The following is a 23056-nucleotide window of genomic DNA, read 5'->3' on the forward strand; positions in this document are numbered from 1 at the left end:
CGAATGCTGATTGGCTGGAAGCAGTGGTATATCAGACCGTATACCATGGGTATGACAGAACATTTATTTTTACTGTTCTACTTACGTTGGTAGTCAGTCTATAACAGAAATAAGGCACCTCAGGGGTTTGTGGTATATTGCCAATATACCACGGCTAAGGGCTGTATCCAGGCTCTCTTCGTTGCATTGTGCAGAAGAACTGTCAATAGCCATGGTATATTGACCATATACTACACCCCTTCGGGCCTTATTGCTTAATTATAATGTGTCTTTATGCTCTCACCAGTCCCCAGTTCATAGCGGAATTGCACGTATCCGTCCACCATCTCCAGGGAGACAAAGTCCTCAGTCTTCATCTTCTTGCCCACGCTAAAGAACATCAGGCCGTCCAGGGCCATGGGTTTGAACTCCATCTCGATGCGCAGGTCGTTGTGGATGTTGGTCAGAGGAGGGTATGCAATGTACGAGTCCATACCGTCAAACAGGGGAGTAGTCACCAATTCACCTAGAGGAAACAAACAGCAACAAGATGTTGAGATATTATGTGACCAAAATGCCTAAAAACAAACAGGATAGAGAGAAAATCTATTATATCTAGTAAGGTGTGATTATGCCTCAATTGCAATACAGGAAAGTGGGCAATGCACAGAAAAATATTTTTTTTAAATGGTGTCCCTTACCATCCATGCACTTGTTTCCAGACTTGCCCAGGTGGCATCGACAGTCGTAGCCCAGGATGTTCTGACGGTGGATGCAGGTGGCGTCCGGTCCACAAGCCTCTGGGTGGCAATGCAGGGAGGAGTGGTGCTGGCAGTTACTCCCTGTGAATCCTCTGGGACAGCTACACTTGTACAGACTGGCCTCAGAGTCCTGGCACATCCCTCCATTCTGAAACACAACACCTCAGTGAATGAACAAATTCATAGATTCTCAAGCGGGGTCTGAGGACGTGGTTGTCAGCTGACCTGACAGGGGCGGTCAGTGCAGACGGGACAGTTGGACACGCCCGTGGAGCTGCGCTGCAGATCCTTGAAGATGATCTCGTCACCTTGGATGACCAGCTTACGGATGCACCCTGCATAGAACCAAGAACAAGAACCGATGGGAAAATGTCCAAAACAGTGATCAGCAAAGTCTTGTTTACTGTTAAGAAATAACCAGTTACCAAACAAACAAATACTGCATGTTATAAATGTGTATCTACTGTTCCCTGAAGTATGGGACATTTGTGTTGCACCAGGTGTTCTGGTTGAAAGTGAACAAAGAGTGATCTCTCACCGACAAAGCCGGTCTTGAGGCCAGCTGTCTTGGCCAAGAGGGTGTAGTTGGGGTAACCACCCACATACAACTCCTCGTTTAGATCCAGTCCCTGGAACTTTCCCTGTGATACAAGACAGGAAACAGTGTTCATGGATTAATCTCCTTGATACTGTATGTACTTTATATGAACTCAACAGTCTTTGACGGACTATGTGAAACTACCCGGGAGCGTCTGTTGGATATTCTCTTCGTGTGAATGACATTGTTGAACAGTCTCTGGATCTAAAAAGAATGAGAGCGGGACACTACCTGTGAGCTCCCATTGACGGGGGCCTCCCTGTCCACTATGATGGAGCCCTGGGTTTGGTTGCGGTAAAGCTCTATGGTGTGGAACTCTCCCAGTTTGATGGGGGTGGGGTAGCGGATGGTGGCCATGCCAGAACCCACGTCAAACCTGGCAGGAGAAAACAGGTTAGCGTTATCGCTATCATTGTCGTTTTTGCCAGCATGATTGTGATCGCCATTATCATCAGCTAATTTTGACAGAGACTAAGGACAGTTCAAGTTACCATTCATCAATAGCTTGTTTACTCTTACACATTGAGCCCATGTAGTGTTCATAGTGCGCCAGAATGACAGCTAGGTGCTCACCTGAACTCAGGCCTGCCTCCCACCAGCCCCAGAGAGATGAAGTCTGCTCCCATGGTCCTCTTCTGTCCATTGTAGATGATCATACCTGGTGGACCAGTGGAGGTACAGTTAGCTTGGTACACACCCACACCCCCTGGAGCCAGTCAGAGAAAAACAGTCCCCCTGGCACCAAGAGGGGAGCTGAGGTCACTCAAATAAGCTGCATGCTAGCAGGTTAAAGGCCAAGCTTGGGACAGTCAAAAACAGGTTCTAGTATCTGCTGCCCTGGGGCATCGCTCTGCTCTGTATCAAACTGTTCGTCTGTCTGGCTTGATCCATCTCTGCCTTCACACGGGCCGCAAGCCAGTGACACATGCTCTGCTTAACTCTGCCCAACCATCATCAGCAAGGTCAAAGCCAGGGCAGTCGAAAACCATGCCTCCTCAGAAATGTACCTGTAGCATCTATGGCTCTGAAACGTAGCGGTTATAGCAGAGAGAGATTTCTTAAATGCGGCACAATTGTTTATGTTGTTTATTATGAGGCCTAATCGCTATATAGGCTAATAAGACATTCATTTTGCAATAATAACGCTTGTCTTAAGTAGCAGCAGGGCAGTCTTGTAGGTAGAAGCTGATGCATAAAGATGAAATGGATTGTATTGATGGCATCATACTGTCCTCATCAATAGGCCAAAGTCTAATGGAATGACGGGGGGGCAACACAGCCACCATGCCTGAATGAGGACATAGACCATTCTTCAATAGGCTTCTCTCACAGCCATCAGCTGTGCTCTACATTAGGATGCATTATGGCAAGGTAAAGGGTCAACATCACTGGTGGCTTTTCAGCCCAAAAAGCATCACCTGCATCAGTCCTGAGTGTGTGAGCTCAAGCACTGCGACTCACCCGCATAGAGGATGAGACCTTCACACCACATGGGTGAGAAGAGAGGGAGTGTGTGGAGGGACCGAAGAGGGGGGTGAAATCATGTGAAAAAAAACAAGGAAAGAGAACGCACTCAACGACACAAAGACATAACAGATGCAGGCAGGATCACTGTAGTCAGTGAAACTATCTTCAAAGCAAAAGTTGCAAATCCACTGGTGCAGAGAAAGCTATTTTTCAGTACATAAGTCTGACTGTAAGTGACTACAGCCTCACCATCAGGATTGTCTGGCCTGAAGCTGATCTTGATGCTGAAGGACTTGTAGGCGTTCTTGATGGTGGGCAGAGTGAGGTAGGACAGGGGCTCCTGGGTGAAATAGGGCATCACTCGATCTGTAGAGATAAAGGATGGAGAATCATAGAGTTAGATAGATACAGGCAATATCAAAAGTTCCCCTCCGATTGAGCTTACTGCCTATGAACTAGAGATAGGGGATGGGGAACCATGGTGTTGGATACTGGCAATAATGTAACAGTTGAAGTCAGAAGTTAACATACACTTAGGTTGGAGTCATTAAAACTCATTTTTCAACCACTCCACAAATTTCTTTTTACAAACTGTAGTTTTGCCAAGTCAGTGAGAACATCTACTTCGTGCATGACAAAAGTCATTTTTCCAACAACTGTTTACAGATTCCAGTTGGTCAGAAGTTTACATACACAAAGTTGACTGTGCCTTTAAACAGCTTGTGCCTTTAAACAGCTTGGAAAAGTCCAGAAAATTATGTCATGGCTTTAAAAGCTTCTGATAGGCTAATTGACACAATTTGAGTCAATGGGAGGTGTACCTGTGAATGTATTTCAAGGCCTACCTTAAACTCTGTGCCTCTTTGCTTGACACAAAGAAATCAGATTTTTTATTTATTTTAAATTTTAGACAATTTCCAAACGCCTGAAGGTACCACGTACACCTGTACAAACAATAGTGCGCAAGTATAAACACCATGGGACCACGCAGCCATCATACCGCTCAGGAAGGAGATGCGTTCTGTCTCCTAGAGATGAATGCACTTTGGTGCAAAAAGTGAAAATCAATCCCAGAACAGCAAAGGACCTTGTGAAGATGCTGGAGGAAACAGGTACAAAAGTATCTACACTGCTCAAAAAAATAAAGGGAACACTAAAATAACACATCCTAGATCTGAATGAATGAAATATTCCTATTAAATACTTTTTTCTTAACATAGTTGAATGTGCTGACAACAAAATCACACAAAAATGATCCATGGAAATCAAATTTATCAACCCATGGAGGTCTGGATTTGGAGTCACACTCAAAATTAAAGTGGAAAACCACACTACAGGCTGATCCAACTTTGATGTAATGTCCTTAAAACAAGTCAAAATGAGGCTCAGTAGTGTGTGTGGCCTCCTCTCTACAACGCCTGGGCATGCTCCTGATGAGGTGGCGGGAGGAGATCCTGAGGGATCTCCTCCCAGACCTGGACTAAAGCATCCGCCAACTCCTGGACAGTGTGGTGGATGGAGTGAGACATGATGTCCCAGATGTGCTCAATTGGATTCAGGTCTGGGGAACGGGCAAGCCAGTCCATAGCATCAATGCCTTCCTCTTGCAGGAACTGCTGACACACTCCAGCCACATGGAGGTCTAGCATTGTCTTGCATTAGGAGGAACCCAGGGCCAACCACACCAGCATATGGTCTCACAAGGGGTCTGAGGATCTCATCTCGGTACCTAATAGCAGTCAGGCTACCTCTGGCGAGCACATGGAGGGCTGTGCGGCCCCCCAAAGAAATTCCACCCCACACCATGACTGACCCACCGCCAAACCGGTCATGCTGGAGGATGTTGCAGGCAGCAGAACGTTCTCCAAGGCGTCTCCAGACTCTGTCACGTCAGTCACATGTGCTCAGTGTGAACCTGTTTTCATCTGTGAAGAGCACAGGGCGCCAGTGGCGAATTTGCCAATCTTGGTGTTCTCTGGCAAATGCCAAAAGTCCTGCACGGTGTTGGGCTGTAAGCACAACCCCCACCTGTGGACGTCGGGCCCTCATACCACCCTCATGGAGTGTGTTTCTGACCGTTTGAGCAGACACATGCACATTTGTGGCCTGCTGGAGGTCATTTTGCAGGGCTCTGGCAGTGCTCCTCCTGCTCCTCCTTGCACAAAGGTGGAGGTAGCGGTCCTGCTGCTGGGTTGTTGCCCTCCTATGGCCTCCTCCACGTCTCCTGATGTACTGGCCTGTCTCCTGGTAGCGCCTCCATGCTCTGGACACTACGCTGACAGACACAGCAAACCTTCTTGCCACAGCTCGCATTGATGTGCCATCCTGGATGAGCTGCACTACCTGAGCCACTTGTGTGGGTTGTAGACTCCGTTTCATGCTACCACTAGAGTGAAAGCACCGCCAGCATTCAAAAGTGACCAAAACATCAGCCAGGAAGCATAGGAACTGAGAAGTGAAGTGGTCTGTGGTCACCACCTGCAGAACCACTCCTTTATAATTTCCACCTGTTGTCTATTCCATTTGCACAACAGTGGACAGTTTGATTTCACAGAAGTGTGATTGACTTGGAGTTACATTGTGTTGTTTAAGTGTTCCCTTTATTTTTTTGAGCAGTGTATTATTCTGACATCTCACATTCTTAAAATAAAGTGGTGATCCGAACTGACCAAAGACAGGGAATTTTTACTAGGATTAAATGTCAGGAATTGTGAAAAACGGAATTTAAATATACTTGGCTTAGATGAATGTAAACTTCCGACTTCAACTGTATATTGCCTTCCACAGTGTTTCTATACAGCTGACTGACCATGGACTTTAAGGGTCGTTAAGGCCTCCACTTTGCCCTGCTTGTTGGAGGCAGTGCACACGTAGGTGCCAGAATCCTCGTGGGTCACTTCGGGAACCGTCAAGGTGTTGACTACCTGTCTACACTTAGGAGGGAGTTCCCCATCCAGCTAGAGAGAGAAGGACACAGAGCTGTTACAAAGGGTCAAATCAGGATCCTGTTCACCAGGCACAAAGCAGATGAAAATGGTCAGAAACAGATAGGCACTATCTTTAATAGTTTGTTGGCTACCTTGGACCATTTGATGGCAGGCACTGGGTATCCTGATGCCACACAGGGCAGGACAGCATCTGATCCCACTGTCACTTCGTTCAGCTCTGGCAGAGCTGCGATCTGGGGTAGGGCTTTACAAACAAATATCCAACATGATCAGAGGGGACAAGGGCTATAGGAGTATGTACGCGTGTTGTGTGTGCGTCTTTGTGTCTATGTGTGTTTTGCAGACGTACAGATGCAGTACACTTCTCTTTCTACTCACATTGGACATGTAGGACCACCTGAGACTGCACAGAGCCCACGTCGTTGGTGGCAGTGCAGCGGTACTGACCAGCATCAGCATCAGACACCTGCTCGATCTTCAGCATGCCTCCCTTCACCATGATGTGTGCCGGCAGGGGCCCTCCCACCCTGCTCCAGCGCACCGTGGGCTGGGGCTCGCCGATTGCCTGGCACTCAAACTCCACAGAGTTACCCACCATCACTGTCTGCACAGCGGTGCGTACGTTGATCATCACCTTGGGCAGGGCTGTAGACGGGAGAGAGTTAATACCAACATTAAATTAATGCTGGAATGGATATATTTAGGGGGTGTCAAACTCATTTTGCCCTGCAGGCCGCATTCAGTCTTCACCAAGGTCCGGAGCACTGCATCTAAAATGTGTTATATTTCCATGCCATCAAAACTAGCAAATAGCCCTCGAGCCATCGCTTTTAAAATGTTCCATGCTCCCTGACTGTCTAACATTAATTTCATTGACTGTTAGCAAGCTGGACAGAGAAAAGATACTATAAAATGTAGGTCCACTTCTACACAGTTTCAGTTGGGTTTTTAGCCATTTCAATGTCAATTGAGATCGTTTCCCCGCCCAGAAAAAATAAAATAAAAAAGTCACTCCCCTGCGGGCCAAATTGAATGAGCTCGTGTGCCGGATCTGGTTTGCGGGCAATATGTTTTATGCCCCTGATTTCGAACAGAATTATAATAGATTGCATAGAGCGGCTTTACAAAATTCTCCACTGTTATAACTCAGGGTTGTGTGTCAAAACGCGCGTCAGTGTGTCTCAGTGATTTTGTGGATGTTGGACAGACCTTGGATGGTAAGCTTGGCAGAGTCCTGGGCCTGGCCGTGAACACTGGTGGCTCTGCAGATGTAGATGCCCTCGTTGCGCTGCTCCAGGTTCTCAATCCTACATAAAAGTACACAAACGTATCAACGCAAGACAGATGACGGAAATGCACTTCCTGATTTCACCAAGTGGGACATGACCCTGGATCATCATCTGATTGATCCGTGTTTCCTGTATGCTGGGAATTGGGAAGCAAGTTCAGGGAGTGTATTTAATAAATAAATGAACATAGACCAAAACAAGAAACACGGGTAGCTTACAGACATGAACACTGGAACAGAAACAATAACGCCTCGGGAAAGAACCAAAGGGAGCGACATATATAGGGAAGGTAATCAGGCAGGTGATGGAGTCCAGGTGAGTCTGATGTGGGGCTGGTGCGCGTACCGATGCGTAATAATGAGCAGCCTGGTGACCTCGAGAGCCGGAGAGGGAGCATACACGACAGATCATCATTTAGTTGTGTTGATCCTGGATCGTATTTAAGTTGTGTTGATCCTGGATCATCTTTAAGTTGTGTTGATCCTGGATCATCTTTAAGTTGTGTTGATCCTGGATCATCTTTAAGTTGTGTTGATCCAGGATCGCATTTAAGTTAATTCTGGACCCTCATTTATTTGTGTTGATCATCATAGGTATTTTGACTGCCTGCTGTGAAGTTTCTCTCCTGGTGGGTGTGACTCACCTCAGCACCCCATCTTTGATGTGATGGTTGGGGGGCAGGGCTCCTCCCTCCTTCAGCCACTCCATGGTGGTCCCCAAGCCTCCTACAGCAGAGCAGGTAAACTCTACAGCACTACCCCGGGCCTTTACCTCCACCTGAGGAGACACACGCACTGCCAGAGGGGCTACACACACATCCAAACATCCACATCCCCACACATCCACACACCCACACATCCACACACGAACACATTCTGTTCTGAGTTCCCAGTCGCATGGCTTTTAAGTTTGCTTTTCATGAAAGCATTTCCCATTGCAAAGTAATTGAGCTGTCGGCTCAATTTGGTTTGCCAAATAAGAACAGACAAATCTGTAACTGAGCACAGTACTTACACCTGACAGTGACTGTGGCATGTGCTTCACTGGTGCCCACTTTGTTGGTGGCGACACACTTGTAGGTGCCAGCGTCCTCGGGTGTGGCTAGGTTAATCTGGAGGTCTCCTCCTTGGACGTCAGCCCTGGTGGACAGGCTGCCATTCAGCTTGGTCCACTGGAAGAGCAGGGGGGGAGTACCATGGGCCAGGCACTGCAGTCGGATCACCTCGCCCACACGCACTGCCACGTCGTCGGGCAGGGAGGTGGCATAGGGAGGAGCTGTGTCCCCGAGACAAGGAGGGTTAGTGAGTAGAGACAGGGACTGGTATTGAGACATTAAGATGATTTGAACATTACCTGACCTGTTCACCAGACGTGCTACCTTGTCCCGGACTTGCTGTTTTCGACTCTCTCTCTACCGCACCTGCTGTCTCGACCTCTGAATGATCGGCTATGAAAAGCCAACTGACATTTACTCCTGAGGTACTGACCTGTTGCACCCTTGACAACCAATGTGACTATTATTTGACCTTGCTGGTAATCTATGGGCATTTGAACATCTTGAAGAATAATCTGGCATTAAAAATGGCCATGTACTCTTATAATCTCCACCCGGCACAGCCAGATGAGGACTGGCCACTTTTAAGAGCCTGGTTCCTGTCTTTGGTCTCTTCCTAGGTTCCTGCCTTTCTAGGGAGGTTTTCCTAGCCACCGTGCCTCTACATCTGCATTGCTTGCTGTTTGGGGTTTTAGGCTGGGTTTCTTTATAGCACTTTGTGACATCTGCTGATGTAAAAAGGGCTTTATAAATACATTTTATTGATTGATTGATTGATTGGACAATGCTACTCATGAGCGAAGCAAGGAACGGGCACCGAAGACCAACATTCAGTCACAATGCAAAGCTATGTTTCATCTACAGTCATGGACCAGTTCCTTATTATCTATGTTGTGTATCAATCTTTCAGTTTACTCGTGTTCATATCTATACACTTCCGATCAAAAGTTTAGGGTAATTTAGAAATGTCCTTGTTTTGAAAGAAAAACACATTTTTTGTCCTTTAAAATAACATAAAATTGATCAGAAATACAGTGCAGACATTGTTAATGTTGTAAATTACTATTGTGGCTGGAAATGGCAGATTACTTATGTACTTATATCTACATAAGCGTACAGAGGCCCATTATCAGCAACCATCACTCATGTGTTCCAATGGCAAGTTGTGTTAGCTAATCCAAATTGGTCATTTTAAAAGGCTAATTGATCATTAGAAAACCCTTTTGCAATTATGTTAGCACAGCTGAAAACTGAAATGAAGGTTATTCCATGCGAGAAATTGCCAAAAAACGGAAGATCTTGTACAACGCTGTGTACTACTCCATTCACAGAACAGTGGAAACTGGCTCTAACCAGAAGAGAAAGAGGAGTAAGTAAACCCACAAATGCTGATGCTCCAGATACTCAACTAGTCTAAAGAAGGACCATTTTATTGCTTCTTTAAATCAGAACAACAGAACAACATTATTGCAAAAGGGTTTTCTAATGATCAATTAGCCTTTTAAAATGATAATCTTGGATTAGCTAATACAACGTGCCATTGGAACACAGGAGTGATGGTTGCTGATAATGGGCTCCTGTACGCCTATGTAGATATTCCATTAAAAATTAGCCGTTTCCATCTACATTAGTAATTTACAACCTTACCAATGTCTACACTGTATTTATGATCAATTTGATGTTATTTTAATGGACAAAAACTGGACATTAAACAAGGACATTTCTAAGTGACCCAAAGCTTTTGAAAGGTAGTGTATGTGTACCCATATCTATCTCCATAGTGTTTCTGTACAGACTGGGAACTTGCTTTCAATGATGAAACCAATCTATCGCTCATGACTAGCTGGCCAGACCAGCGTGCACAAATTTTGAGACTCACTCTCCACGTCCAGCATGATGGTGACTTCGGTGGTGCCCATGCTGTTGGTGGCGTTGCAGATGTACTCGCCAGAGTCTGCCCGGCCAACATTGGGCAGGATCAGCGTGTTGTCCACTACCTTATGTCTCCAGGGGAGAGGGGCACGCAGCTTAGACCACGTGATCTTAGGGGCAGGGAAGCCTGAAGAGTTGATTTTGAAAACACAATGAATATCCGTGTGTGAAAAGGACTTGTACAGTCAATTATTTGTCATGCCAATTCTATGATCTTAGCAAAGATGAGGTGACTATAACATCCATTTCCTCTCAGCTCTCATTTGCATAATATAACTTTACTTAAAAGTATTCTCTGTACTAACAAGTATCAGTACAAACAATACAACAATTATTCTCTTCTCAGTTATCTTTGCTATAGTACTCCTTTGTGTAATTTAAAGGTGGATTAGTTACCGTGAGCGTCACATCTCAGTGTGGTGCTCTGTCCCTCCACCACCACCATGAGGGGGTCGGGCACAGAGGCACGGGGTGTGACGGGCACCTGGGCAGCCCCCTCCACGATCACCTCCACCCTGGTCTCTGTGGTGCCCTCATCGTTGCGGGCTGTGCACACGTAGGTACCACTGTCCTCTGGACGGGCCACTAGGACCTGCGGAAGGGGAACAGCATTACCTGGTCTGCCAAGTGTAGAATAAATAACACACCCTGTCATTTAGTTTAGCGTGAAAATGAATTATATCCAAATACTAGGGCAGGTTACCCAGACACAGATTAAGCCTAGTCTTACACCAAGAAGCCCTTTGAATTGAGAACCTAGGATTCAACTTAATCAGGGTTTAGGAAAGAATAAAAGCTCAGTAACAATGACTTGGAGGTTTCATAGGAAGTTGAGGATCAGGAACACAAATGCCTACCTGCATGACGGCGTTGGACTCCATGGGCACAGGGCTGCTAAGCATGGTGTTGCGGGCTCTGTCCAGTCTGTGCCATGTGACAGATGGGCGTGGCTCCCCGGAAGCCTGGCACTCCAGGTTAATGGGTTCACCCATCTTGACTCGCACGGGCCCCTGAGGGGTGACGGTCGCTACAGGAGACTCTAGAAGGAAGGTTGACATCATCAGGACGAACAACGATTTGGTCACTCTGTTGCCACGGCAATTACTAAGGGGGTTGTAACAGAGGGCAGATGCTCACGGTGAACCACATCAGAAACATCAACACCGTATGTGTGTGTGTGTGTGTGTGTGTGTCTGTGTGTGCCATACCTCTGATGATCAGAGAGACGATACTCTGGGTGATTCCAAACAGGTTGGTAGCCACACAGTTGTAGGTGCCCTGGTTGCTAGGGCGGGCGTCAGCGATGGTGAGGACAGTGCCGTAATGGCCAACCTTCACATTGTCTACAGAATTAAAGGTTTCATGTGGAATCTTTTAGTCTGTCAAGTACATCTCTGACAAGCAGCAACTTTGTGTGTTTGATTAAAAACATAGCTAAATATGAAGGAAATGTAACAGGATACAGACTATATTATAGTACTATATATTACTGTAGATATTGCAGGTAGTTTGCTTGTGTGGATAATGACATGATTCTGACATCTGAAATTAATATTACTAAATGCAGTGGTGTAAGGTACTTAAGTAAAAATACATTAAAGTACCACTTAAGTAGTTTTTTGGGGTATCTGTACTTTACTTGACTAATTATAAGTTACAACTTTTACTTCACTACATTCCTAAAGAAAATAATGTACTTTTTACTCCATGCATTGTCCCTGACACCCAAAAGTATTCGTTATACAGTATTTTGAATGCTTAGCAGGACAGGAAAATTGTCCAGTACATCCCTGGTCATCTCTACTGCCTCTGATCTTGCGGACACACTAAAGGGAAAGAGGGATACCTAGTCAGTTATACAACTGAATGCTTTCAACTGAAATGTGTCTTCCGCATTTAATCCGACCCCTCTGAATCAGAGAGGTGCGGGGAGCTGCCATAATCGACATCCACGTCTTCGGTTCGGCGCCGTGGAACAGTGGGTTAACTGGCTTGCTCAAGGGCAGAACAACAGATTTTTACCTTGTAAAAAGCTCAGGGATTCGATCCAGCAAACTTTCGGGTTACTGGCCCAATGCTCTAACCACTAGGCCACATGCTTCGTTTGAAAATTATGTCTGAGGGTTGTAGTCTGAGGGTCTAATTAGGGTTGCTATCCGTAAATAAAATAAAAACATGAAAATTGCGCAGTCTGGTTTGCTTAATATGAGCAATTTTGATACGTATGTAAGTATATTTTTTGATACTTAAGTATATTTAAAATACTTTTAGACTTTTACTCAAGTAGTATTTTCTGGATGACTTTCACTTTTACTTGAATCCTTTTCTACTAAGGTATCTTTATTTTTACCCAAGTATGAAAATTGGGTACTTTTTCCACCACTGACTAAATGCCTTTCTGCAAAAGACGTATGGAATTGGAGCCTCCGGAGTGGCGCAACAGTCTAAGGACCCAGGTTCGATCCCAGGCTGTGCTGCAGCCGGCCGCGTCCGGGAGACCCATGAGAAGGCACAGGGGAGGGTTTGGCCAGCCGGGATGTCCTTGTCCCATCACGCTCTAGTGACTCCTTGTGGCAGGCTGGACACACGCACTCTGACTTCGGTCGCCAGCTGTACGACAGTACGGTGTTTCCTCCGACACATTGGTGTGGCTGGCTACTGGGTTAAGCGAGCAGTGTGTCAAGAAGCAGTGTGGCTTGGCAGGGTCGTGTTTCGGAGGACGCCTGAGTCCATACGGGAATTGCAGCGATTGGACAAGACTATCTACCAATTGGGGAGAAAAGGGGTAATAGTAAAAAAAATTAAAAGTTAAGACTTATTGAACTGAATGGGAGGGGCCTCACCAGGAAGGGGCTGGTTGTTGGACAGTTTCCACTCCAGCCGTATGGGCTCTGCTCCACCATAGACTCTGCACTTGAAGCTGGCTGACTCTCCCTGTCGCAACGCTGCACTTTGGGGCTCAATGGAGATGATGGGGGTCTGCAGACCTACTCCAGGAAACACACACCATTACAACAGGACAACATTTCCTCTCCTCACTCCAGTGGTTCTAATCCTACAACATTTACCAGACGGTGTACTGTAAGTACCAGATCAAGATCATGATACTATAGGTCTAGAGCCTCCATGGGAAGCAAATACAGAACACGAGAAACTAGGAACCCAGGAAGGTTTGAACCAGGATAAGATCACAGTGTGGAATAGAAAAACATACTCTCAGAGGTCACTTTAGGGAGGGTTGGAAAACAAACAACTGGAAAAGTACCACCGTACCTGACGAAAGGCCACTAAATAAAGTTCTCTAAAAAAACAGATGTTCCTACTGTATATGCCTCTGGCTTTTTCACCATTATCCCTGGTGATATGAGTGGGGAGGATAGTTTCATTGTACTGTCACAGAGAGAATGGCTTAGTGACTTACGAGAGGAGGTGGCAGTGACTGAGACAGAGACTGAGGCCTGACGGACAGGAGTACCAGGCCCTCCCTCCACAAGACAGATATACTTCCCAGAGTCATCTGGACTGGCAGAGAGGATACGCAGCTTGGTGCCCAGAACCTACACACGCACACACACACACACACAGTACATATGAGTGACTATTCAGCTGAAATAAACAGAACAAATCTTCATGACATTACCAATTAGCCTTTACTAGCTGTGCGTGTATGTGTGTGTGTATTCCAACCTGGTGATTGGTGGACAGGCGTCCACTTTCCCTCCTCCAGGTGACAGCAGGTGGGGGGTTACCAGGGACAAAACAGTTGAGGTCCAGGCTCTGTCCCTCCTGGACGTCAGCTATGGAGGGCTGGATGGTGATGGCTGACGAGATGGTGTCTCCTCCTATTGCTACACAGCAACAAACGCAGGATACAGACATTTACAAACGTTATATTACTGTCAACACCCAGCAGTACTCCTCTGGGGTAGGTTGACCTAGGTCGTGTTCAGTAGGGCGAAAACGTTTTGAAACAGAACAAATCAGTACTATCTGAACTTGTCCACTACAATACAGCAGTTTTTATATATTGTTGCACAGCATTTTAAAATGTGTATCCTACTGAAAACGATCCAAGTGCGACCTCTCACCTCTATTGACGGTGACCTCGATGCGAGCCTCTGAGGATCCGATGGAGTTGGTGCCCACACACAAGTAGGTGCCAGAGTCAGACGACTTGATGTTAGGGATTAGCAGGGTGCCAATGTCTGTGCGCTCCATACTGGCCTAGAGAGGACAAGGCAACGATCATGAAGAGGGATGAAGACTATGTCACAATTGCCTTAAGACACGGACTACTGTGGTATGAACTACCTGACAATGATCACATCTCTACCCAAATCCAATAGAAGAACACCATACAGACACATGAGATGACTTACCTTTGGAGAAACGCCTACTCTATAAACATTGGATTTCACAGACCATGGTGCAAACAACAGACATACTTTACATGATTTTTAATCCATGAGGAGGTAACACCAACAAAATCACACCATTGTTATACGTTTGTGATTTGTGACAATGTTTGTGTTATGATAATCATTAAAAAGTCTTTTCAGCTGTGCTTTGCACGAAAGAAAACAAAAAAATCAAACCCGTTGGTTGGCTGTTGAGAATAGTTTAGTTTCATCAACATTACTATGATGACTTTACAGTTACAACTGTTGAATTGACAACAAATAATGATCACTATTGAAATAGTTACCAATGACATACAGTAGATATCTTTGACACTAGTTAGTAGTAGACTACAGTAGGTATAGTAGTATGTTTTGCCGTCCATAGTAGTATGTTTTTGGACACTTTTGTACACTTAAAATAATCGTTGTTGAACTGATTCAGTACAATGTTGACAGGAATGGGAAACTGTTAGGGAATTAAGATATATGACATAGGTCTTTGAGCCAATGGTTTCATCACAGGCAATACAAATCTTCTCTATCCATGTATGAAATCACTGGAAATGCATTACAGATGTTTCCTAATACTTACAACATCATCAACCCTATGTCTTCATCTCTAAATGAATCCCAATGTTCAACAACCAAACACAATAGTAAGACAGCGTGATCCTCTTTTCCAATGGGGAAATAATCAGCCTGTGTATGGTAATGTCAAATCGAGTCCCGAAGCAACTACTTCACACTTAACTATAATGGACAGTGGGGTGGACCTTGTCAATATTTCAAACCTTATAAAACATCAGTGTGTAAAATGGACCAGTGTTATGGCTGAGAATACACAGTAGTATACCTAAAGACAATTTAAAGGGGTGTGTCTAGAGAGAATTTAAAGGGGTGTTTCTAGATGGAAAATTTAATGGGGTGTGTCTAGGTAGAGTATTTAAAGGGGTGTGTCAGGGCTGGGCTGGGTGGATTACAGTATCTGGGAGGTGGTGGTGGTGTGGCATCCATCCGTGGATAAAGCTGCTTAGGTCCGGCCTAGTCAACCGTGAGGGCCAGGCTAAAGTGAGCAGAAGCCGTGGCGGGCCCGGCTCAATGTGTGTCTGAACCCATTCACAAGATTTCAAAGCAATCCATTTGCGAGAGCACACAGAATTTCTGCGTGGCCGCACGGCAGAGCCCGAGTCCCCCTGGGAAAAGCTGACACAACGCTGAAGCTCTCTGAGGCAGAACAAAGCCCAGGGCCTCGGGTGGCAGAGGAGACACGAGGTACGGAGGGAATAACCCAAAGCCCCTTGGGGGGGGGGACCAAGACCTGGCACGAGGAAGCAATGTCCCAAATACCTAGCTATGCCCTGGGGCCTGGGTGTGTACATAGAGGAATACTACTAATAATGTAAACAGAATGGAGGGGATCAATATTTTTTTTAGGACAAACAAATGTCAGGGATGATATGATCATGTGGACAATTTTGAAAATGGAGGACGATGGATGGATGTGACACTTATAAGACAAAAACAACAACTAAACCATGCCATACGCATCATGGAGGCTTTGTGAGAAGCTATTTGCTTATAGTGAATGAATGGTGGTTACCGTGTGTGATGATGAATCAAAGGAACGTTTGATCATGCTTTTAGTAGAGTGTGTTGAAGGGTCAGTAGAGGTGAGTAGAGATCAACAGGTGGGTCAGTAGAGAACAACAGGTGGGAAGTAAGAGACGGGACAGACAGACATCGAGACAGAGGACAGATGGACAGACCTGCAGCTCCTCAATACGTCTCAGTAACACATCGAGACTGTTGCTTTTAAACTGTTGGAAACCGTGAGAAGGAATGGCCTGAGCAAAACGGCAAGGAAAAAGGGTGGGAATAAAAAAAGAGGAGAAGGAAACACAAGAAGGAAAAAAACAACGGTATGTCAAAATACTATACACCAGAATTCACTTTTTCACCAACACAACCCACGGTGAGATACCAGCGCCAAATATTATATACAATACATAATAGTTACTCTTCAGGTCAGGATATATCCCAACCACAGTCCCAGACAGATAGAAAGGACCTGTGTTTACCTGCGGGGGGAGTTGTCCTTCCTGTTTCTTCCAGGTGAGTCCGGGGCTGGGCCTGCCTCCAGCCCTGCAGTACAGCCTCAGAGTCTCACCCTCATAGATGTCCACCCTCTGGGGGCTCACCTGCACGTGGGGCAGGCTGGCACCTGAAGCTTTCAAGCACACAGGAAGGAAACAGGAGATGACCAAATGAGTACCCAACAAGACTGGTCGACAATATGGGCCGGATTCAGAGTATTCTCAAGTAACAATACCACCCTATGAACCTGTGACATTGGCCTGCTGTTGATGTTGAGACCCACTGTGTACGTAGGGCAGGGGTTCCCAAACTTTTTGGCTTCCTGACCCAATTGAGGTGTGTTTTGAGTCGCGACCCACCATAAGTGAAAAAACATACACACAAAGACAAAGTCAAAAGTAGATTCATCATCTCTTCTTCAAAATATTCAACTGAATATAGATTTGAGTATGGTCTTTAGTGACCAATTTTAAGAAACTGACTGTATAATTATGAAATTAGTTGTGCAGGGGTTTTTTGGGGATCAAAATGGGGCTTAGATGGTGAGCGTGAGATATGGCGAAGAAACGGGCTGAATTCTGTTTGGGCCCTGGGCAAGAACATTTGAGGCGCTCATCTTGGCAGCGAAGAGACAATCTACACATTTTGCCATGGAGCTGAAAGAACATTTTGCAATTTTAAAGCCAATTTCCTGCAGTTCTATACATTTTGCCATGGAGCTAGGAGAGAATCTTTCAGTTTTATGCTTAATTTCCTGCAATTCTACACATTCTGGCATGACTAATGCTGCGTTGTAATGCTCAAACATAACAAATTCAATGGGGGGCCTGATTGTCGAGCTTTTATTTTGGTGACTGTAAATTCTGAAAGATTGTTGGCTGTTATTAAAAAATATACACAGTACCTGTCAAAAGTTTGGACACCGACTCATTCAAGGGTTTTTCTTTATGTTTTACTATTTTCTACATTGTAGAATAATAGAGAAGACATCAAAACTATGAAATAGCGCATCTGGAGTCATGTAGTAACCTTTACCATCGGTCCTAATGAAATAGACAAACTAAGATCACGTAGATCCTTCCAACGGGACATTCTAAACTGTAATATCTTATGTTTCTCCGAGTCGTGGCTGAACGACACCATTAATAAACATACAGAGGGCGGGTTTTATGCTTTTTCGGGAGGATTGAACCGCGGCCTCTGGTAAGACAAGGGGTGGCGGTCTATGTATATTTGTAAACAACGGCTGTTGCAGGAAATCTAAGAAAGTCTCAAGGTTTTGCTCTCCTGAGGTACAATAACGATAAGCTGTAGACCACACTATTTACCAAGAGAGTTTTCATTTGTATTTTTCATAGTTGTCTACATACCGCCACAAACTGATGCTGGCACTAAGACCGCACTCAATGAGCTGTATATGGCCATAAGTCAACAGGACTTTAAATGGGGACTTTAATGCAGGAATACTGAAATCCGTTTTACCAAATTTCTAGTAGCATGTTAAATGTGCAACCAGAGGGAAAACAACTCTAGACCACCTTTACTCCACACACAGAGATGTGTACAAAGCTCTCATTTGGCAAATCTCAACAAAATTCTATCCTCCTGAATCCTGCTCACAAACAACAACTAAAGCAGGAGGCACCAGTGACTCTCAGGGGTGCCTGCTCAGTCCCCTCAGTCCCTTTTCAGTCAATCAAATTTAATCAATCTAACAGATTTATAAAGCCCTTCTTACATCAGCTGATGTCGCAAAGTGCTGTACAGCAACCCAGCCTAAAACCCTAAACAGCAAGCGATGCAGGTGTAAAAGCACGACTCCAACACCATCATTACGTTTGCCAATGACACAACAGTGGTAGGCCTGATCACCGACAACGATGAGACAGCCTATAGAGAGGAGGTAAGAGACCTGGCCGTGTGGTGCAAGGACAACCTCTCCCTCAACGTGATCAAGACAAAGGAGATGATTAACAGGAAAAAGAGGACCAAACATGCCCCCATTCTCATCGACAGGGCTGTAGTGGAGCAGGTTGAGAGCTTGGTGTCCACATCACGAACAAACAAACATGGTCCAAGCATACCAAGACAGTCTTGAAGAGGGCACGACAAAACCTATTCCCCCCTCAGGAGACTGAAAGAATTTGGCATAGGTCCTCTGATCCTCAAAAGGTTCTACAGCCGCACCCTCAAGAGCATCCTGACTAGTTGCATCACTGCCTGGTATGGCAACTGTTCGGCCTCCAACCGCAATAGAGGGTAGTGCGTACGGCCCAATACATCACTGGGGCCAAGCTACCTCTATACCAGGCTGTGTAAGAGGCAGGCCCTAAAAATTGTCAAAGACTCCAGCCACCCTAGTCATAGACTGTTCTCTGTTACCGCACGGCAAGCGGTACCAGAGGGCCAAGTCTAGTTCCAGACGGTGCCCCCTGCACATTGACTCTGTACCGGTACCCCCTGTATATAGCCTCGCTATTGTTATTTTACTGCTGCATGTAAATATTTATTATTATTTTTTATCTATTTATCATCTCTTTTTTTAAATACAGATTTTTTTTTACAGTTTTTATAGATTTTGTTTATATTTTATTTTTTTCTATATACACTACCATTCAAAAGTTTGGCGCCACTTAGAAATGTCTGTAACGGTTTTCTTTAGTTGAAGGAGAGGCGGACCAAAACGCAGCGTGGTGGTTATTCATGTTTAATTTAAAAAAAGAGATAAACACGAACACTACAAAAACAAGAAACGTGGAAAACCAAAAACATCCCTATCTGGTGCAAACACAGAGACAGGAACAATCACCCACAAACACACAGTGAAACCCAGGCTATCGAAGTATGATTCTCAATCAGAGACAACTAATGTCTCTGATTGAGAACCATACTAGGCCGAAACATAGAAATACCCAAATCATAGAAAAACAAACATAGACTGCCCACCCCAACTTACGCCCTGACCATACTAAATAATGACAAAACAAAGGAAATAAAGGTCAGAACGTGACAATGTCCTTGTTTTCCATGAAAACATACATGAAATGAGTTGCAAAATGAATAGGAAATATAGTCAAGACATTGACATGGTTATAATTAAAGATTTTCAATTGAAATAATAATTGTGTCCTTCAAACTTTTCTTTCGTCAAAGAATCCTCCATTTGCAGCAATTACAGACTTGCAGACCTTTGGCATTCAGGTTGTCAATTTGTTGAGGTAATCTGAAGAGATTTCACCCCATGCTTCCTGAAGTACCTCCTACAAGTTCGATTGGCATGATGGGCACATAAGTACCAAACGGTCAAGCTGCTCCCACAACAGCTCAGTAGGGTTGGGATCTGGTGACTGTGCTGGTCACTCCATTATAGACAGAATACCAGCAGACTGCTTCTTCCCTAAATAGTTATTGCATAGTTTGGAGCTGTGCTCTGGGTCTTTGTCCTGTTGTAGGAGGAAATAGGCTCCATTACGTGCCGTCCACAGGGTATGGCATGGCGTTGCAAAATGGTGTGATAGCCTTCCTTCTTCAAGATACCTTTTACTATGTACAAATCTCCCACTTTACCACCACCAAAGCACCCCAGACCATCACATTGCCTCCACCATGCTTGACAGATGGAGTCAAGCCCTCCTTCAGCATCTTTGAATTTTTTCAGCGTCTTATGAATGTTCTTCTTTGCGATTCGAACACCTCAAACTTAGATTCGTCTGTCCATAACACTATTTTCCAATCTTCCTCTGTCCTCTGTCCAGTGTCTGTGTTATTTTGACCATCTTTATCTTTTCTTTTTATTGGCCAGTCTGAGATATGGCTTTTTCTTTGCAACTCTGCCTAGAAGGCCAGCATCCCGGAGTCACCTCTTCACTGCTGACGTTGAGACGATTTGCAGTCAGGTCAAGATGATTTAATGAAGCTGCCAGTTGAGGACTTGTGACGCATCTGTTTCTCAAACTAGACACTAATGTACTTATCTTCTTGCTCAGTTGTGCACCGGGTCCTCCCACTCCTCTTTCTATTCTGGTTGGAGCCAGTTTGCACTGTTCTGTGAAGGGAGTAGTACACAGCGTTGTAAGAGATCTTCAGTTTCTTGACAATTTCTCGCTTGGAATAGCCTTAATTTCTCAGAACAAGAATAGACTGACGAGTTTCAGAAGAAAGGTATTTGTTTCTGGCCATTTTGAGCCTGTAATCGAACCCACAAATGCTGATGCTCCAGATACTCAACTAGTCTAAAGAAGAACAGTTTTAATTGCTTCTTTAATCAGCACAACAGTTTACAGCTGTGCTATCATAATCGCAAAAGGGTTTTCTAATGATCAATTAGCCTTTTAAAATGATAAACTTGGATTAGCTAACACAACGTGCCATTGGAACACAGGAGTGATGGTTTCTGATAATGGGCCTTTGTATGCCTACGTACAATAGTCATTTACAACCTCATTTACAACCTTAACAATGTCTACACTGTATTTCTGATCAATTTGATGTTATTTTTATGGACAAAAATGTTGCTTTTCTTAAAAAAAAAAACAAGGACATTTCTAAGTGACCCAAAACTTTTGAAGGGTAGTGTATATATATATTTTTTATTTTCTTAAAACTGCATTGTGGTTAAGAGCTTGTAAGTAAGCATTTCACTGTAGTATTTGGCGCATGTGACAAATACAATTTGATTTGATTTCAGGTCTGGGCAATTGTGGAGGCCAGGGCATTTGATGCAGCACTCCATCACTCTCCTTCTTGGTCAAATAGCCCTTACACAGCCTGGAGGTTTGTTGGGTCATTATCCTGTTAAAAAACAAATTATAGTCCCACTAAGCGCAAACCAGATGGGATGGCGTATCGCTGCAGAATGCTGTGGTAGCCATGCTGGATAAGTGTGCCATGAATTCTAACTAAATCACCACTACACCATCACAGCTCCTCCTTCATACTTCACGGTGGGAGACCATCCGTTCCCCTACTATGCATCTCACAAAAACACGGCGGTTGGAACCATACATCTCAAATTGGACTCCAGACCAAAGGACAGATTTCCACCAATCTAATGTCTATTGCTCGAGTTTCTTGGCCCAAGCAAGTCTCTTCTTATCTTCTTATCTTCTTGTCCTCTAGTAGTGGTTTCTTTGCAGCAATTCGACCACGAAGGCCTGATTCACGCAGTCTCCTCTGAACAGTTGATGTTGGCATGTGTCTGTTCCATGAACTCTGTGAAGCATTTATTTTGGCTGCAATTTCTTAGGCCGGTAACTCTAATGAACTTATCCTCTGCAGCAGAGGTAACTCTGGGTCTTCCTTTCATGGGATGGTCCTCATGAGAGCCAGTTTCATCATAGCGCTTGATGGTTTTTGCGACTGCACTTGAAGAAACTTTCAAAGTTCTTGACATTTTCCAGATTGAATGCCCATCATGTCTTAAAGTAATCACGGACTGTCGTTTCTCTTTGCTTATTTGAGCTGTTCTTGCCATAATATGGACTTGGTCTTTTACCAAATAGGGTACTATTTTGTATACCACCCCTACCTTTTCACAACACAACTGATTAGCTCAAACGCATTAAGAAGGAAAGAAATTCCACAAATTAACTTTTAACAAGCCCCACCTGCTAATGGAAGTGTGCCTTGTTAAACTTTTAACAATGAATTGTTTAACACGTTTTTGGTTACTACATGATTCCATATGTGTTATTTTCGATGTCTTCACCATTATTCTACAATGTAGAATATAGTAAAAATAAAGAAAAACCTTGGAATGAGTAGGTATGTCCAAACCTTTGACTGGTATTGTATATTCTACACACTTTCTATTTGGTTTAAGTCATTTAAGTTTAAACTGTAAGTGCTTTCCATCCCAAAAAAGTATATATATTTTTATATATACTGGGCAAAAATATAAATGCAACATGTAAAGTGTTGGTCCCATGTTTCATGAGCTGAAATAAAAGATCCCAGATATGTTTCATACGCACAAAAACATATTTTTCTAAATTTGTTTACTATTTTGTTTACATCCCTGTTAGTGAGCATTACTCCTTTACAAGATAATCCATTCACCTGACAGGTGTGGCATATCAATTTATGATGTCTTTAGGTAATAAAGCCTAAAGAGCATACCAGATTTATGACGTCTTTGGGTAATAAAGCCTAAAGAGCATTCCAGATAACATGAGGTAATGTTTTTGTGCTCTACCGTACCAAGGTGAGACGGGTTCTAGTTTGGAGTAGAGAGGGCCAGACACTGGTCTTTACAATGAAAACTGTTGACACAGCAGTAACTGTCTGCTATGTTTTATAGATATCTTCCATACAAATCTTAACCTTTGAACTGTTCCTAAAATCTGTGGTTCGTCAGTGTAAGTTGAGAGGGGTGTATCTTGGTTATAAAAGATCTTTGTACTTTTTGTTGGTACTTTTCAATGGTTCATTAGAGATAGTGCATCATTGAAAGTCAAAAAGGCTATTGCAAAGCTTATTATTAAAAAATATGTAGTTTAAGTATAACTCTGACTGGTGTGTGAAGTTTGTAACTCT

General features: G+C 44.3%; 1 protein-coding gene across 4 annotated transcripts in view; it reads right to left on the minus strand.

The window, feature by feature from the left end:
- hspg2 (heparan sulfate proteoglycan 2) overlaps positions 1-23056 on the minus strand; it is a 168127-nt gene that overhangs the window by 16962 nt on the left and 128109 nt on the right. For 2 of the 4 annotated variants that reach the window (XM_064957385.1, XM_064957384.1), the window contains exons 48-71: positions 16507-16655; positions 16195-16272; positions 14117-14252; positions 13716-13876; positions 13450-13585; positions 12872-13015; positions 11237-11371; positions 10886-11067; positions 10425-10620; positions 9976-10155; positions 8057-8317; positions 7686-7848; positions 6963-7060; positions 6132-6398; positions 5885-5997; positions 5615-5762; positions 3055-3171; positions 2800-2817; positions 1912-1996; positions 1570-1714; positions 1279-1381; positions 966-1075; positions 681-888; positions 284-505 (exon numbers count right to left, since the gene is read on the minus strand). In XM_064957385.1, the coding sequence (XP_064813457.1) occupies positions 284-505; positions 681-888; positions 966-1075; positions 1279-1381; positions 1570-1714; positions 1912-1996; positions 2800-2817; positions 3055-3171; positions 5615-5762; positions 5885-5997; positions 6132-6398; positions 6963-7060; positions 7686-7848; positions 8057-8317; positions 9976-10155; positions 10425-10620; positions 10886-11067; positions 11237-11371; positions 12872-13015; positions 13450-13585; positions 13716-13876; positions 14117-14252; positions 16195-16272; positions 16507-16655 (3555 nt within the window). The remainder of the gene's footprint in view (positions 1-283; positions 506-680; positions 889-965; positions 1076-1278; positions 1382-1569; positions 1715-1911; positions 1997-2799; positions 2818-3054; positions 3172-5614; positions 5763-5884; positions 5998-6131; positions 6399-6962; positions 7061-7685; positions 7849-8056; positions 8318-9975; positions 10156-10424; positions 10621-10885; positions 11068-11236; positions 11372-12871; positions 13016-13449; positions 13586-13715; positions 13877-14116; positions 14253-16194; positions 16273-16506; positions 16656-23056) is intronic. The other 2 variants (XM_064957386.1, XM_064957387.1) reach the window with 2 other exon arrangements.

This window comes from Oncorhynchus masou, chromosome 33, assembly GCF_036934945.1.
Source record: "Oncorhynchus masou masou isolate Uvic2021 chromosome 33, UVic_Omas_1.1, whole genome shotgun sequence".
NCBI lineage: Eukaryota > Metazoa > Chordata > Actinopteri > Salmoniformes > Salmonidae > Oncorhynchus > Oncorhynchus masou.